The sequence below is a fragment of the Papio anubis genome, chromosome 9, assembly GCF_008728515.1.
Source record: "Papio anubis isolate 15944 chromosome 9, Panubis1.0, whole genome shotgun sequence".
In the NCBI taxonomy this organism is placed as follows: Eukaryota; Metazoa; Chordata; class Mammalia; order Primates; family Cercopithecidae; genus Papio; species Papio anubis.
This window is the reverse complement of record NC_044984.1, coordinates 45,197,018-45,215,375: the sequence shown is the minus strand read 5'-3', so window position 1 is coordinate 45,215,375 and position 18,358 is coordinate 45,197,018. Positions and strand designations below refer to the sequence as shown.

At 40.5% G+C, this 18,358-nt stretch overlaps 1 protein-coding gene and 1 pseudogene across 1 annotated transcript in view; one reads left to right on the top strand and one right to left on the bottom strand.

The window, feature by feature from the left end:
• Positions 1–18,358, top strand: part of FAM186A (family with sequence similarity 186 member A) — a 73,238-nt gene that overhangs the window by 21,240 nt on the left and 33,640 nt on the right. Inside the window, 2 exon segments of the mRNA XM_031650459.1 lie at positions 14,515–14,734; positions 16,916–17,086. Of these exon segments, the coding sequence (XP_031506319.1) occupies positions 14,515–14,734; positions 16,916–17,086 (391 nt within the window).
• Positions 11,002–12,479, bottom strand: LOC101008186 (annotated as a pseudogene).

The following is an 18,358-nucleotide window of genomic DNA, read 5'->3' as shown; positions in this document are numbered from 1 at the left end:
CTTGGCTCACTGCAACCTCTGCCTCCCGAGTTCAAGCGATTCTCCTGCGTCAGCCTCCCAAGTAGATGGGACTACAGGCACGTGCCACCACGCCTGGCTAATTTTTGTATTTTTGGTAGAGAGAGAGTTGCATGACATTGGCCAGTCTGGTCCTGAACTTCTGGACTCAAGTGACCTGCCAGCCTTGGCCTCCCAAAGTGCTGGGTTTACAGGTGTGAGATGCTGCTCCTGGCCTCTTTGGTAAATTCTTTGGAAGTTTTTACATGGACAAACTTTTTGTCGTAAATAGAAACCATGTTGCTTCTTTCTTTCCAATCCATTTTCTTGTATTTCTTTTTTTGACCTTATTGAATTGGTTAGGACATTTATCCAATGTTGAGTACAAATGATTAGAACAGAACCTTTAGAGCGCTTAAAACTTTCACCATTAAGTATGATGCTAGCTGTAAATGTTTTGTAAATGGTCTTTATCAGGTTGAGGAAATTACCCTCTAGTCCTCGTTTATTATTGAGCTTCTTTTAGAAATCATGAATGAATGTTGAATTTTGTCAACTACTTTTTCTGTGTATACCGAGGCAATAAATTGTTCTTCTTTAATCCGTAGACCTAGTGAGTTACATTTAGAAATTATCAAATTTTGAATCAGCCTTGCATACCACGGTAAATCCCACTTGTTCACGATACTATTTTTTAAGGATATTGTTTGTTTCTATTTTCTGTTTTATTTTATTGGTCACCTATCTGTCCCAGAATTTTTGAAAATCTTATGAAGCATTTTTTGTGACTGTTTTCATGAGGTGAGGGATATTGGTTTGTAATTTTCTTCTTTTACATCTGTCTGATTTTAATATCAGGGTAATGCTGACGTCAAAGAATGAATTAGGAATTGCTCCTTTCTCTTCAACTTTTTGGAAAAGTTTGTGAGCAATTAGTATTATTTCTTTTTTTGTTTTGTTTTACTTTTTTGAGATGGAGCCTCACTCTATCACCCAGGCTGGAGTGCAATGGTGTGGTCTCAGCTCACTGCAACCTCTGCCTCCCAGGTTTGAGCAATTCTCCTGCCTCAGCCTACCGAGTAGCTGGGACTGCAGGTGCATGCCACCACACCCGGCTAATTTTTGTATTTTTAGTAGAGACGGGGTTTCACTATGTTGACCAGGCTGGTCTTGAATTCTAGACCTCGTGATACGCCCACCTCGGCCTCCCAAAGTGCTGCAATTACAGGTGTGAGCCACCACTGCCCAGCCTAGTATTATTTCTTTCTTTCTTTTTTTCTTTTTTTTTTTTTTTTAGACAGAGTCTTGCTCTGTCACCCAGGAGGCTGGAGTGCAGTGGCACGATCTCGGCTCACAGTAACCTCCGCCTCCCAGGTTCAAGCAATTCTCTGCCTCAGCCTCACACATACCTGGGATTACAGGCACCCACCACTATACCTGGCTAATTTTTCGTATTTTTAGTAGAGACGGGGTTTCACCATCTTGGGCAGGTTGGTCTCCAACTCCTGACCTCAAGTGATTCGCCCGCCTTGGCCTCCCAAAGTGCTAGGATTACACAAGTGTGAACTACCGTGCCTGGCCTCGTATTATCTAGTATTCTTTCTTTCTTTCTTTTTTTTTTTTTTTTGGAGACGGAGTCTCACACTGTCACCCGGGCTGGCATGCAGTGGCACAGTCTTGGCTCACTGCAACCTCTGCCTCCTAGGTTCAAGCAATTCTCCTGCATCAGCCTCCCGAGTAGCTGGCATTACAGGTGCGTGCCACCATGCCCGGCTAATTTTTTGTATTTTTAGTAGAAACAGGGTTTCACTATGTTGCCCAGACTTGTCTCGAACGCCTGACCTCATGATCTACTTGCTTCAGCCTCCCAAAGTGCTGGGATTACGGGCCTGAGCCACCGCACCCAGCATATTTATTTTTTAACCACCATACTGTGCATTAGTTATGATGTTATTCTTTATCACTCAGCTTGGCCAACTTTGTCTCCTGTCTCCTGTGTTCTTAAGTTAGATTTGCTACAACTGCATCACCTCTCTTTCTGATTTCAATATTTCCATCACTTAACATTTGATTACTCCTCTTTAAATTAAAAAAAATTAATTGGGCCAGGTATGATGGCTCACTCCTGTAATCCCAACACTTTGGGAGGCCAAGGCAGGCAGATCACTTGAGGTCAGGAGTTTGAGACCAGCCTGACCAACATGGTGAAACCCCGTCTCTACTAAAAATACAAAATTAACTGGGTGTGGTGGCGCATGCCTGTAATCCCAGCTACTTGGGAGGCTGTGGCAGGATAATCGCTTGAACCTGGGAGGTCGATGTTGCAGTGAGCCAAGATCATGCCATTGTGCTCCAACCTGGGCAACAAGAGCGAAACTCCGTCTCAGAAAAAAAAAAAAAATTGTGGTAAAATATACATAAAATTTACTGCCTTAATTATTTTTAAGTATATAGTACAATAGTTTTAAGTGTGAATATGTATTGCTATACATTATTTTGCAACCAAAGTCAGAAGTATTTCACCTTTGAAAACTGAAGTTCTGTATCCATTAAACAACAGCATCCATTTCCCTTTCTCCTTATCCCCTGGAAACCACAACTGTACTTAGTTTCTATGAATTCAACTATTCTAGATGCCTCATTTAAGTGGAATCATAAAGTATTTGTCTTTTTATGACTGGCTTATTCACTTAGCATAGTATGTTCAAGGCTCATCCATATTGTAGTGCATGTCAAAATATCCTTCAATTTTAAGGCTGAATAACATTCTATTATGTATATTTTAAAATTAAATTAAGTCGGCCGGGCACAGTGGTTCACGCCTATAGTCCCAGCACTTTGGGAGGCAGAGGCAGGTGGATCATGAGGTCAGGAGTTCCAGACCAGCCTGGCCAAGATAGTGAAACCCTGTCTGTACCAAAAAATGCAAAAATTAGCTGGGCGTGGTGGTGGGCACCTGTAATCCCAGCTACTCGGGAGGCTAAGGCAGGAGAATCACTTGAACCCAGAAGGCAGAGTTTGCAGTGAGCTGAGATCATGCCACTGCACTCTAGCCTGGGTAAAAGAGTAAGACTCTGCCTCAAAAAAAAAAAAAAAATTACATTACATTAAACTTTTTGAGACGAAGTCTCCCTCTGTTGCTCAGGCTGGAGTGCTATGGCACAATCTTGGCTCACTGTAACCTACATCTCCCAGGTTCAAACGATTCTCCTGCCTCAGCCTCCCAAGTAGCTGGGATTACGGGCACCCACCACCATGCCCGGTTAATTTTTGTGTTTTTTAGTGCAACACGAGGTTTCACCATGTTGGCCAGGGTGGCCTCAAACTCCTGACCTCAAGTGACCCGCCCACCTCAGCCTCCCAAAGTGCCGGGATTACAGGCATGAGCCACTGTGCCCAGCCTCCATTGTGTATATATATAATTATACACCATATTTTGTTTATCCATTTATCTGTTAATGGACACTTGGGTTACTTCTACCTCTTGGTTATTGTGAATAATGACATTAATGAGCATGAGTGTACAAATATTTCTTAGGGACCCTGCTTATAATTCTTTTGGATGTATACACAGAGAACAATTGCTAGATCATAGGTGATTCTATTTTTAATATTTGGAGGAATTGTCATCCTTTTCTCCACAGCAGGTGCACAATATTACATTCCTACCAGCAGTGCACAGGGTTCCAATTTTGCACAGCCTCACCCACACCTGTTATTTTCTGTTTTTTTCATAGTAGCCATCTTAACGGGTATGAACTAGTATATCATTGTGATTTTGATTTACGTTTTCCTAATGACTAGTTATGTTGAACACATTTTCATATATTTTTGGGCCATTTATATATCTTTTTTGGATCCTTTGCCCATTTTAAAATTGGTTTATTTGGGTTTTTGTTTTTGTTTTTTTGGGGGTATGGAGTGTCTCTCTGTCGCCTAGGCTGAAGTGCACTGGCATAATCTCAGCTCACTGCAACCTCTACCTCCCAGGCTCAAGTGATTCCTATGCCTCAGCCGCCCGAGTAGCTGGGATTACAGGAGTGTGCCACCATGCCTGGCTAATTTTTGCATTCTTAGTAGGGACAGGGTTTCACCATGTTGGCCAGGCTGATCTCAAACTCCTGACTTCAACTGATCTGCCCACCTCGGCCTCCCAAAGTCCTGGGATTACAGGGGTGAGCCACCAGTGTGCAGCCTATTTGGGTTTTGTGGTTTTTTTGGACATTGATTTTGTACACATTATTTATATGTTGTGGATATTAACCCTTACTGGATATACAATTTGCAAATATTTTCTCCCATTTCCTAGGTTGACTTTTCAATCTGTTGATTTTGTCCTTTGACAAACAAATGTTTTTAACTTTGTTACAGTTCATTTATCTTTTTTTTTTTTTTTTTGAGATGGAGTCTCGCTCTGTTGCCCAGGCTGGCGTGCAGTGGCAGGATCTCAGCTCACTGCAACCTCTGCCTCCCAAGTTCAAGTAATTCTCTTGCCTCAGCCTCCCGAGTAGCTGGGTCTATAGGCACCTGCCACCATGCCTGGCTAAATTTTTTTGTATTTTTAGTAGAGACGGGGTTTCACCATGTTAGCCAGGATGGTCTCGATCTCCTGACCTTGTGATCCGCCTGCCTCAGCTTCCCAAAGTGCTGGGATTACAGGCGTGAGCCACTGTGCCCAGCCCATTTATCTATTTTTACTTTTATTGCATGTGATTTTGTGTCATGTCCAAGAAATCATTGCCAAATCCAGTGCCATGAAGCCTTTCTCCTATGTTTTCTTCTAAGTGTTTTATAACTATTAGGTCTTTAATCTATTTTGAGTTAAATTTTTTTTTTATTATACTTTAAGTTCTAGGGTACATGTGCACAATGTGCAGGTTTGTTACGTATGCATACTTGTGCCATGTTGGTGTGCTGCACCCATCAACTCGTCAGCACCAATCAACTCATCATTTATATCAGGTGTAACTCCCAATGCCATCCCTCTCCCCTCCCCCTTCCCCATAATGGGCCCTGGTGTGTGATTTTCCCCTTCCAGAGTCCAAGTGATCTCATTGTTCAATTCCCACCTATGAGTGAGAACATGCAGTGTTTGGTTTTCTGTTCTTGTGATAGTTTGCTGAGAATGATGGTTTCCAGCTGCATCCATGTCCCTACAAAGGACATGAACTCATTCTTTTTTATGGCTGCATAGTATTCCATGGTGTATATGTGCCACATTTTCTTAATCCAGTCTGTCACTGATGACATTTGGGTTGATTCTAACACTTTGCTATTGTGAATAGTGACGCAATAAACATACATGTGCATGTGTCTTTATAGTAGCATGATTTATAATCCTTTGGGTATATACCCAGTAATGGGATGGCTGGGTCATATGGTATTTCTAGTTCTAGATCCTTGAGGAATCGCCATACTGTTTTCCACAATGGTTAAACCAGTTTACAATCCCACCAACAGTGTAAAAGTGTTCCTATTTCTCCACATCCTCTCCAGCACCTGTTGTTTCCTGACTTTTTAATGATTGCCATTCTAACTGGTGTGAGATGGTATCTCATTGTGGTTTTGATTTGCATTTCTCTGATGGCCAGTGATGACGAGCATTTTTTCATGTGTCTGTGGGCTGTATGAATGTCTTCTTTTGAGAAATGTCTGTTCATATCCTTTGCCCACTTTTTGATGGGGCTGTTTGTTTTTTTCTCGTAAATTTGTTTGAGTTCTTTGTAGGTTCTGGATATTAGCCCTTCGTCAGATGAGTAGATTGCAAAAATTTTCTCCCATTCTGTAGGTTGCCTGTTCACTCTGATGGTAGTTTCTTTTGCTGTGCAGAAGCTCTTTAGTTTAATTAGATCCCATTTGTCAATTTTGGCTTTTGTTGCCATTGCTTTTGGTGTTTTAGACATGAAGTCCTTGCCCATGCCTATGTCCTGAATGGTATTACCTAGGTTTTCTTCTAGGGTTTTTATGGTTTTAGGTCTAACATTTAAGTCTCTAATCCATCTTGAATTAATTTTCGTATAAGGAGTAAGGAAAGGATCCAGTTTCAGCTTTCTACTTATGGCTAGCCAATTTTCCCAGCACCATTTATTAAATAGGGAATCCTTTCCCCATTTCTTGTTTTTGTCAGGTTTGTCAAAGATCAGATGGCTGTAGATGTGTGGTATTATTTCTGAGGACTCTGTTCTGTTCTATTGATCTATATCTCTGTTTTGGTACCAGTACCATGCTGTTTTGGTTACTGTAGCCTTGTAGTATAGTTTGAAGTCAGGTAGCATGATGCCTCCAGCTTTGTTCTTTTGACTTAGGATTGTCTTGGCAATGCAGGGTCTTTTTTGATTCCATATGAACTTTAAAGCAGTTTTTTCCAATTCTGTGAAGAAAGTCATTGGTAGCTTGATGGGAATGGCATTGAATCTATAAATTACCTTGGGCAGTATGGCCATTTTCACGATATCAATTCTTCCCATCCATGAACATGGTATGTTCTTCCATTTGTTTGTGTCCTCATGTCCTCTTTTATTTCACTGAGCAGTGGTTTGTAGTTCTCCTTGAAGATGTCCTTTACATCTTTTGTAAGTTGGATTGCTAGGTATTTTATTCTCTTTGAAGCAATTGTGAATGGAAGTTCATTCATGATTTGGCTCTCTGTCTGTTACTGGTGTATAAGAATGCTTGTGATTTTTGCACATTAATTTTGTATCCTGAGACTTTGCTGAAGTTGCTTATCAGCTTAAGGAGATTTTGGGCTGAGATGATGGGATTTTCTAAATATACAATCATGTCATCTGCAAACAGGGACAATTTGACTTCTTCTTTTCCTAACTGAATACCCTTGATTTCTTTCTCTTGCCTGATTGCCCTAGCCAGAACTTCCAACACTATGTTGAATAGAAGTGGTGAGAGAGGGCATCCCTGTCTTGTGCCGGTTTTCAAAGGGAATGCTTCCAGTTTTTGCCCATTCAGTATGATATTGGCTGTGGGTTTGTCATAAATAGCTCTTATTATTTTGAGATACGTTCCATCAATACCGAATTTATTGAGAGTTTTTAGCATGAAGTGCTGTTGAATTTTGTCAAAGGCCATTTCTGCATCTATTGAGATAATCATGTGGTTTTTGTCTTTGGTTCTGTTTATATGCTGGATTACGTTTATTGATTTTTGTATGTTGAACCAGCCTTGCATCCCAGGGATGAGGCCCACTTGATCATGGTGGATAAGCTTTTTGATGTGCTGCTGGATTCGGTTTGCTAGTATTTTATTGAGGATTTCTGCATCAATGTTCATCAGGGATATTGGTCTAAAATTATCTTTTTTTGTTGTGTCTCTGCCAGGCTTTGGTATCAGGATGATGTTGGCCTCATAAAATGATTTAGGGAGGATTCCCTCTTTTTCTATTGATTGGAATGGTTTCAGAAGGAATGGTCCCAGCTCCTCCTTGTACCTCCGGTAGAATTCGGCTGTGAATCCGTCTGGTCCTGGACTTTTTTTGGTTGGTAGGCTATTAATGATTGCCTCAATTTCAGAGCCTGCTATTGGTCTATTCAGGGATTCAACTTCTTCCTGGTTTAGTCTTGGGAGAGTGTAAGTGTCCAGGAAATTATCCATTTCTTCTAGGTTTTCTAGTTTATTTGTGTAGAAGTGTTTATAGTATTCTCTGATGGTAGTTTGTATTTCTGTGGGGTCGGTGGTGATATCCCCTTTATCATTTTTTATTGCGTCTATTTGATTCTTCTCTCTTTTCTTCTTTATTAGTCTTGCTAGCAGTCTATCAACTTTGTTGATCTTTTCAAAAAACTAGCTCCTGGATTCATTGATTTTTTGGAGGGTTTTTTGTGTCTCTATCTCCTTCAGTTCTGCTCTGATCTTAGTTATTTCTTGCTTTCTGCTAGCTTTTGAATGTGTTTGCTCTTGCTTCTCTAGTTCTTTTAATTGTGATGTTAGGGTGTCAATTTTAGATCTTTCCAGCTTTCTCTTGTGGGCATTTAGTGCTATACATTTCCCTCTACACACTGCTTTAAATGTGTCCCAGAGATTCTGGTAAGTTGTATCTTTGTTCTCATTGGTTTCAAAGAACATCTTTATTTCTGTCTTCATTTCGTTATGTACTCAGTAGTCATTCAGGAGCAGGTTGTTCAGTTTCCATGTAGTTAAGTGGTTTTGATTGAGTTTCTTAGTCCTGAGTTCTAGTTTGATTGCACTGTGGTCTGAGAGACAGCTTGTTATAATTTCTGTTCTTTTACATTTGCTGAGGAGTGCTTTACTTCCAACTGTGTGGTCAATTTTGGAATAAGTGTGATGTGGTGCTGAGAAGAATGTATATTCTGTTGATTTGGGGTGGAGAGTTCTGTAGATGTCTATTAGGTCCCCTTGGTGCAGAGTTGAGTTCAATTCCTGGATATCCTTGTTAACTTTCTGTCTCGTTGATCTGTCTATGTTGACAGTGGGGTGTTGAAGTCTCCCATTATTATTGTATGGGAGTCTAAGTCTCTTTGTAAGTCTCTAAGGACTTGCTTTATGAATCTGGGTGCTCCTGTATTGGGTGCATATATATTTAGAATAGTTAGCTATTCCTGTTGAATTGATCCCTTTACCATTATGTAATGGCCTTCCTTGTCTCCTTTGATCTTTGATGGTTTAAAGTCTGTTTTATCAGAGACTAGGATTGCAACCCCTGCTTTTTTTTGTTCTCCATTTGCTTGGTAGATCTTCCTCCATCCCTTTATTTTGAGCCTATGTGTGTCTCTGCATGTGAGATGGGTCTCCTGAATACAGCAAACTGATGAGTCTTCAACTAACGAGCAAAATAACCAGCTGATATCACCATGACAGGATCAAGTTCATACATAACAATATTAACCTTAAATGTAAATGGACTAAATGGTCCAATTAAAAGACACAGACTGGCAAATTAGAGTTAAAATTTTTATATGATATAAGGTAAGGATCCAACTTCATTCTTTCATATGTAGATATTCAGTTTTCCCACCAACATTTGTGTGTGTGTTTTTTTTTTTAGAAGACTGTCCTTTCCTCATTGGGTGGCCTTAGCAACCTTCTGGAAAATAATCTGACCTTATGCTATGAATACACTGTACTATACACATACTGTTAACTTGGTGTTTATTTATGCGCTCTCTATTCTATTCTATCAGGTTACAAGTCTGTCTTTATGCCTGTACCACATTATTTTGATTAATGTAGCTTTGGAATAAGTTTGAAATCAGAAAATGTGGGATCTCCAACTTCATTTTTCTTTTTCAAGATTGTTTCAGCCATTCAGGGTCCCTTGAGATTCCATGTAAATTTTAGGATGAATTTTTTTATTGCTGCAAAAACAAAACAAAACAAAACAAAAGCCATTGGGATTTTGATAGGGGTTGTATTAATCTGTAGATTGGTTTAGGTAGTATTGACATCTTAACAGCATTAAATATTCCAATCCATAAACATGGGATATCTTTCAATTTACTTGTGTTTAATTTCTCTCAGTAACATTTTGTAGTGAAAACAACAAGTATACAAGTCTTTTACCTCCTTGGATAAGTTTATTTCTAAATTTATTATTATTATTATTTTAAATTTTTATTTATTTATTTATAATAATAAATAGCACTCTGCTGCCCTGGCTGGAGTGCGGTGGTGCGATCGTAGCTCACTGCAAGCTCCGCCTCCTGGGTGCAAGCATTTCTGCCTCAGCCTCCTGAGTAGCTGGGATTACAGGTGCCTGCCACCGTGCTGGCTAATTTTTGTATTTTTAGTAAAGACGGGGTTTCACCATGTTGGCCAGGCTGGTCCCGAACTTCTGACCTCAAGTGATCCACCTGTCTTGGCCTCTCAGTATTATTATTTTTGAGACAGAGTCTCTCTCTGTTACCCAGGCTGGAGTGCAGTGGCACAACATCAGCTCACTGCAACCTCTGCCTCCCAGGTTCAAGTGATTCTCCCACCTCAGCCTCCCAAGTAGCTGGGACTACAAGCACCCACCATCATACCTGAATAATTTTTGTATTTTTGTAGAGACAGGGTTTCACCATGTTGGCCAGACTGGTCTTGAACTCCCAACCTCAGGTGATCCACCTGTCTCGGCCTTTCAAAGTGCTGGGATTACAGGTGTGAGCTGCAATTTCTAAATACATTATTATTTTTGATGCTATTATAAATGGCATTGTTTTCTTAATTTCTTTTTCATATTGCTCAGTGTTAGTGTAGTTAGCAATGTGACTGATCTGTATGTATTTTTTACCCTGCAACTTTGCTGAATTTATTGTTCTAGTAGTGTGTTTGTGTGTGTGTGTGTGTGCGTGTGCGTGTGCACATGAGCACAGGGGGTAAGCCTTAGGGCTTTCTACGTATATAGAGCTTTCTACATATGTAGGGTTTCTACAATTTAAGATCATGTTATCTGTGAACAGAGATAATTTTACTTTTTCCTTTCTAAATTGTGTGCCTTTTATTTCTTTTTCTTGCCTAATTGTGGTGTCTAGGACTTCCAGTACTAGGTTAGATAGATGGTGAAAGTGGGCCTCCTTGCCTTGTTCCTAATCTTGGAGAAAAACTTGCAGTCTTTCACTATTGAGTATATTATAATCTGTGGGCTTTTCGTATATGGCCTTTATTATGTTGAAGAAGTTTTCTTCTATTTCTAGTTTCTTTAGTGTGTGTTTTTTGTTCTTGTTAAGACAGGGGCTCACTCTGTCACCAAGGCTGGAGTGCAGTGGCACAATCATGGCTCACTGCAGCCTTGACTTCCCAGGTTCAAGCAATCCTCACACCTCAGCCTCCTGACTAGCTGTAACTATAAGCACACGCCACCATACCTGGCTGATATTTTTTATTTTTTGTGGAGCCAGGGTTTCACCATGTTGCTCAGGCTGGTCTCGAACTCCTGGACTAAAGCGAAACTTCTGTGTTGGCCTCTCAAAGTGCTGGGGTTACAGGCATGAGCTACTGTGCCCAGCCTCTTTTGTATTTTTTTCTTTTTTTATCATGAAAGGGTGTTAAATTTTGTCAAATGCTTTTTCTAAATCAATTGTGATGATCATATGTGTTTTTTTTTCTGTCATTCTGTTAATTTGGCACATTGCATTGATTGATTTACGTATATTTAACCATCCTTGCATTCTAGAAATAAATCTCACTTGATCATGGTGTATAATCCTTTTCATGTGCTGTTGAATTCTGTTTGCTAGTATTTTGGTAAGGTTTTCTGTATCAATATTCATCGGGCATGTTTGTATTTAGTTTTCTTATCTTGTAGTGCCTTTGTCTGTCTTCAGTATACATTGATCTCAAAGGATGAGTTGGCAAGTATTTTTTCCTCTTCATTTTTCTGGGAGAATTTATGAGGAGTTGGTAGTATTTTTTCCTTGATCACTGTGCTATGTGTTAGCTTGTAATGTTATTCTTCATCATTTGGCTTAGCAAACTTTGCCTTGGCTCTCCTGTGTTCCTGACTTAAATTATTATTGGCTGTAACAGCAGATACACCTAACATCAGAATACTCATTTTGCATGATGATTTGGTTGGCAAAATCCAAATCTTACTCTTTTTTTTGGTTTTAAATTTTAATCAAAGCTCGTATATAAGATTACTTTATTCCTGCATCTCAATTGTTTCTTCCTTGTATTTGCTCTTTTCCTTTCCTAGTTGGTGAGATTTAGCTTTTTGTTCAAGGATCATTTTGCCGTCTTTGTCCAGTTTTAGCCTAGTGAGAACTACCCTGCTTTGGCAAGTGCCCACATGGACGGTTGTGCCATTAGCCTTTTCCCGCTGCACCCGTTCAGTGCAGATAACATATTTCTTCCTGTAAACCTGGACTACTTTGCCCATTTGCTGACCTTTATAGTGTCCTCATACAACCTGAACTTCATCATCCTTTCGGATGGGCATGGATCGCACATTGTACTTCTGTCTCAGCTCTTTGGAAAGAGGGGAAGACATAATCTTCCTGCGAATGTGGGAAGGTGCATTGAAATGCCTTTTGTGATTCTTGCTTCGGTCGGAAGTCACAAAGGGATTGAACTTCATTTCGGCCACCCTGGCTTCGATGATGGCCACAAAAGGGAAGAGAACTACACACTCATCTTACTCTTATTATAAGGAGTGTAGAGAGAGTTCAGTTTGTCTGAAGCCAAAATGAAAGAATAATAAAGTTGGAAGGGCTGAACCAGTGTCTTAACTGTCAGATTTACCATGCCTTTAAAAAATATTTTTAACATTTTTTTATTGCTGTAAAATGATATTCATAAACTACCTATACTTTAAAAATTACTATGTGTGAGAATAAGTAAAAGGAAAACAATTTATAATAACATGCATTTCAGTGTGTAAATCCTAGGTCAAACTTCACTAGAAGTAGACAGAGGCTTGCATCTATATGTAAAATTAAAATAAATATGAAAGATACAAATGGAGGCTGATACAAATTCAGCTTTATTGTACTGGCACTAAATATTCTTATCGGCGGTACGGTGGCTCAAGCCTGTAATCCCAGCACTTTGGGAGGCCAAGGCAGGCGGATCACGAGGTCAGAGAAAATCAGAGACCATCACAGCTAACACGTGAAACCCGTCTCTCTACTAAAAAATACAAAAACCTTAACCCGAGAGTGGCCGAGGCGCCTGTAGTCCCAGCTTCGGGGAGGGCTGAGGCGAGAGAATGGCGTAAACCCAGGGCCGGAGCTTGCAGTGAGCTGGGGATCCCACCACTTTACTCAGCCTGGGTGACAGAAATGAGACTCAGATCTCAAAAAAAAAAAAAAAAGTGTATCACTAGTGCATTGCTGTTGGTACTGTGGTGTTCCATGAGAAATTTCTTGGAGAAATTTTTAAATAACATTTTTATTAGGTTACATAATATTTGTATTTGTGGAAATTGCAGTGTGTATCATTAAATTGGGCAAAAACACTTTGTGTTAATTTTTTTTTTTGAGATGGAGTTTCCTCTTGTTGCCCAGGCTGGGCTCAGCTCAGATCTTGGCTCACTGCAACCTTCACCTCCTGAGTTCAAGACATTCTCCTGCCTCAGCTTCCCGAGTAGCTGGAATTACAGGCATCCTCCACCATGCCCAGCTCATTTATTGTATTTTTAGGACAGACGGGATTTCACCATGTTGGCAGGCTGGTCTTGAACTCCTGCCCACAAGTGATCCACCCACCTCAGCCTCCCAGAGTGCTGGGATTACGAAGCGTGAGCCACCGCATGACCGATCAAAAATTTTTTTTTTCAGGGCAGAGGATCTCACTTTGTCACCCAGGCTGGTTTTGAATGCATGGCCTCCAGAGATCCTCCCACTTTGGTCTCCCAAAGCACTCGGATTACAGGTGTGAGACACTGATCTTGGTCTGTGTTTAGATTTGGAGTTTGGTTTTAGGCTTGGATAATTATAAATAGATTTTTTTTTTCCTACATGAATGTCCTGTGAGATATTCAAAAGACACACAGGATTTGAGACAGTTCTTCATTGTGTGATACTGTCCGTTGCACTGTAGGATGGGCTAGCATTCCTTAGTACCCTCTACTAAATGCCAGTAGTCCACCCTCACAATTATTATGACAACCAAAAATGACTTCACAAATTTCCAAATGCCATATATGAGGTGGTAATTACATCCATAAAAAATTTCTAGGATAGAGTGATGAAAAAAAGAGATTTGCTGATAAAATTCTTTTTCTTCCCCATATACTCAATGTACTAAGCTAATAAGTGATAGGATTCTTGAGCAAAGGAGATAATGAAAGAAAAGTATGTTTGAGGCATATTCTGATAACTGTTTTCCAGGTAAGAAAGGAAAAAAGAAGCAACTTGCATTTTTTTCTGTTTTCTTTTCTTTTCTTTTCTTTTTAGCGGTTACAGTTTATAAAGCATTTTCACAAATTTTATACACTTCACATCAACTGTGTATTTAGTATCTCCATCATTTTACAGAGGTTGCAGAGGGAGCTCAGAAATGCTGTGATTTATTAAAAGTCATTTTAATGAAAGACCTAGAGTTAAGATCCAGATATGGCGTCAAACCCAATGTTCTTTCCATTATATTATAGCATTGCTAGGGTGATGAGGGCAGAAAAATGAATTTTTTTGAGGCGGAGTCGCTCTATGGCAGGCTGGAGTGCAGTGGCGGATCTCAGCTCACTGCAAGCTCACTTCTCCAGGTTCGCCCTTCTCCTGCCTCAGCCTTCCCGAGTAGCTGGGACTACAAGCGCCCACGGCGCCCGGCTAGTTTTGTATTTTAGTAGAAATGAGGACTTTCACCATGTTAGCCAGGATGGTCTCGATCTCCTGACCTGCGTGATCCGCCCATCTCGGCCTCCCAAAGTGCTGGGATTACAGGCTTGAGCCACCGCGCCCGGCCGAATTTTTTTTAAGAGGGAAAATTTGAGACTCACAATAAAGCTAGAATTAGCAAGACTTTAATTGGATAGCTTTAAGTGCTATGCTGACATTCTGAGAAGAAGGTGACCAAAGCGTCTTTTCAAACTGAGGATTAATACATACCCCCTTCTTATTCTTACAGGACATTGATATGCAGCTGAGTGAAATAATGAACAATGTGCATCGGATAATGACTCGCTATACTCTTGTTTTTGCCTCGTCCTCTGAAAGGAATGTCTCCCTTACAGAACAAAAGAAAAAACAGAGAACCAATTTTCTTGAGAAAATGGCTACTTATGCTAAGACTCTTGAAATTAGAGAAAAGACTCTTGCCAACATTCTGGTCTGGTTGGAAGAATGGAGTAAGTTTACAGAAGCGGTTCAGAGTAAAACCATAAAGTTAATGAAAAAGATAGAGAAGAGAATGTATAAGTAAATTTTGAAGGATTAATCAGACTAAAGAAGAAAAGACTAAGGAGGTTATTCAGAGAATGGTTATCCTCTATTCCAGTAGGAATAAAATAGGAAAAATATAGACTTGTTCACTAAGCGCCAGCTATGCTGGCCTCCTTTTTTTTTTAAAGCATGCCAGCAGTGTCTTTATGCATACTATTCCCTTATCTGGAGCATCTTCCACCAGATGGACACATGGCTCATTCCCTGCTTAAATTCCACTTTAAAATGAGATGTTCTCTGACCATCCCCAATCCCTACCACCTGGCACTTTTTCTTACACTTTACCTATTTTTTTTTTTCTCCCCCAAGACAGGGTCTCACTCTGTCACCCAGACTGGAGTGCAGTGGTGCGATTCCGGCTCACTGCAACTCCCGCCTCCCAGGCTCAAGCGATTCTTCTGCCTCAACCTCCTTAGTAGCTGGGACCAGAGGCATGCACCACCACACCCAGCTAATTTTTGTATTTTTAGTAGAGACAGGGTTTCACCATGTTGGCCAGGCTGGTCTTGAACTCCTACCTCAAACGATCCACCTGCCTTGGCCTCCCAAAGTGCTGGGATTACAGGCATGAACCACTGCGCCCAGCCTACATTTCTTTACTTTTGTCTATAGCATTAGTATCTATATAATTAACTTTTTCTCTGTCTCCTTTCACCAGAAGGTAAGCAGTATGAAGTCAGGGAACTTGTTTTACTTAATGTTGTATCTACAGCATCTAGAATAGCACACGTCAGAGTAGACACTGGTTGAATGAAACAATGAATAAACTGGTCAGGTGTGGTGGCTCACGCCTGTAATCCTAGCACTTTGGGAGACTGAGACAGGTGGATTGCCTGAGCTCAGGAGTTCGAGACCAGCCTGGGTAACACGGTGAAACCTCGTCTCTACTAAAATACAAAAAATTAGCCAGGTGTGGCGGCATGTGCTTGTATTCCCAGCTACTATAGAGGTTGAGGCAGGAGAATTGTTTGAACCTGGGAGGTGGAGGTTGCAGTGAGCCGAGGTCGCGCCACTGTACTCCAGCCTGGGTGACAGAGTGAGACTCCATTTCCAAAAAAAAAAAAAGAATGAATAAACTAAGAATACCAAACAAGGGAATTAATTTTATTTTGTTGCTAGAAATTTCATGCAACGAGGGTTATAAATACTGGATAATGGCCGGGTGCGGTGGCTCATGCTGGTAATCCCAGCACTTTGGGAGGCCGAGGCTGGCAGATCACCCCAGGTCAGGAGTTTGAGATCAGCCTGGCCAACATGGTGAAACCCCATCTCTACTAAAAATTCAAAAATTAGCTGGGCGTGCTGGCTCATGCCTCTGGTCCCAGCTACTAGGGAGGTTGAGGCAGGAGAATCGCTTGAACCTGGGAGGTAGTGGTTGCACTGAGCTGAGATTGCGCCACTGCACTCCAACCTGGGTGAGAGTGAGACTCAGTCTTAAAAAAAACAAAAAAACAAAAAAACTGGATAACTTGCCAAATGAGTTAATTAGGGCTTAGATCTCCAATATTAAAACACATACACATAGGCCGGGTGTGGGGGCTCATGCCTATAATCCCAGCACTTTGGGAGGCTGAGGTGGGTGGATCACCTGAGGTCAGGAGTTCAAGACCAGCCTGGCCAACATGGTGAAACCCCGTCTTTACTAAAAATACAAAAATTAGCTGGGCATGGTGGCACATGCATGTAATCCCAGCTACTCGGGAGGCTGAGACAGGAGAATTGCTTGAACCCGGGAGGCGGAGGTTGCAGTAAGTTGAGATAGCGCCACTGCACTCCAGCCTGGACAGAGCAAGATTCTGTCTCAAAACAAAACACACACATACACACACACATAATTTTAGGTACCAAACCAGACACTTTTTAACCTGATTAATGTATTTATGTCTAAGACTTACTGTTTAGCCTTCTATTCCAAGTTTCTTCCTTTTTAATTTCTTCATAGAGAAAAGCCTCAGAATGGCAGTAAGTGTGAGATACCTATATTCCCCAATTTACTATATTGAGTAGTTACCCAATATTATAAGCCTATGTAGCTATAGATTTTTATTTTTCTGCATAAAAACGATTTTTTTTTAACTCTCTTCAAGATGCCGTTTTGTCTGAGATGACTCTAATGGATGTTGATGAACACTACCACTGGATAGCACAAATGGAGATGTTACCAGATACGTTAAAAGCTATTGGGAAAAATGTCAAGATACTAAGCAGATTTAGTACAGCTTTCCTTGATGAAAAGAAGAAACAAAAGAAAAAAATATGTAAGCATGCTTTATGATTTTGGAGTTGGAGTAGATGGAGTTTTTTTTTTTTTTCCAGACAGTCTCACTCTATCACTCAGGCTGGAGTGCAGTGGCCTGATCTCAGCTCAATGCAACCTCTGCCTCCAGGTTTCAAGCGATTCTCCTGCCTCCACCTCCAGAGTAGCTGGAACTACAGACATGTACTACCACGCCTGGCTAATTTTTGAATTCTAATAGAGACAGGGTTTCACCATGTTGGCCAGGCTAGTGTCAGACTCCTGACCTCAAGTTATCCACCTGACTCGGCCTTCCAAAATGCTGGAATTACAGGCATGAGCCACTGCACCTGGCCAAAAAAACCCCAGCTTTATTAAGGCATAATTTGCATACATGTTAAGTATACAATTAAATGATTTTCCGTGTATTTACAGAGTTATGCAGTTATCACCACAATCTAATTTTATTTTTATTTAAATTTATTAATTTTAATTTTTTTTTTTTTTTTTTTTTTTGGAGACAGGGTCTCACTCTGTCACCCAGGCTGGAATGCAGTGGTGAGATCTTGGCTCACTGCAACCTCCGCCTCTTGGGTTCAAGCGATTCTTGTACCTCAGCCCCTGGAGTAGCTGGGATTACAGGCACCTGCCACCATGCCTGGCTAATTTTTTTGTATTTTTAGTAGAGACAGGGGTTTTACCATGTTGGCCAGACTGATTTCAAACTCCTGACCTCAAATAATCCACCAGCCTTGGCCTCCCAAAGTGCTGGGATTACAGGTGTGAGTCACCGCACCCGGCCAACAATCTAATTTTAGAACATTTCCATTATCCCAAAAAATCCCTCATACTAATTTATAGTCAATCCTTATACCCATCGGCAGCACCAGACAGTCACTAATGTATTTTCTTTTATACTACATTTGTTTTATCTGGATATTTCACACAAACAGAATCATATTATATGTAGTATTTTCTGTTTATTTTCTTTCAACTAGTATAATGTTTTCTAAATTCAGTCATGTTATAGGACATTTTGGTAATTTCTTTTCATTGTTAGTTTACACATGTTTGGATATACCGCATTTTGTTTACCCATTCACTAGTTGATGTACATTTGAATTGTTTCCACTTTGGGGCTTTTATGAATAATGCCATTATTTACCTACTTATTTTGGGTAGATAGCTAGGAATCGAATTGCTAGGACATATGGTAAGTTTATGTTTAACTTTTTTTTGAAAAATGAAATGTGGGAGAAGAGACGGAGTCTCACGCTGTCGCCCAGGCTGGAGT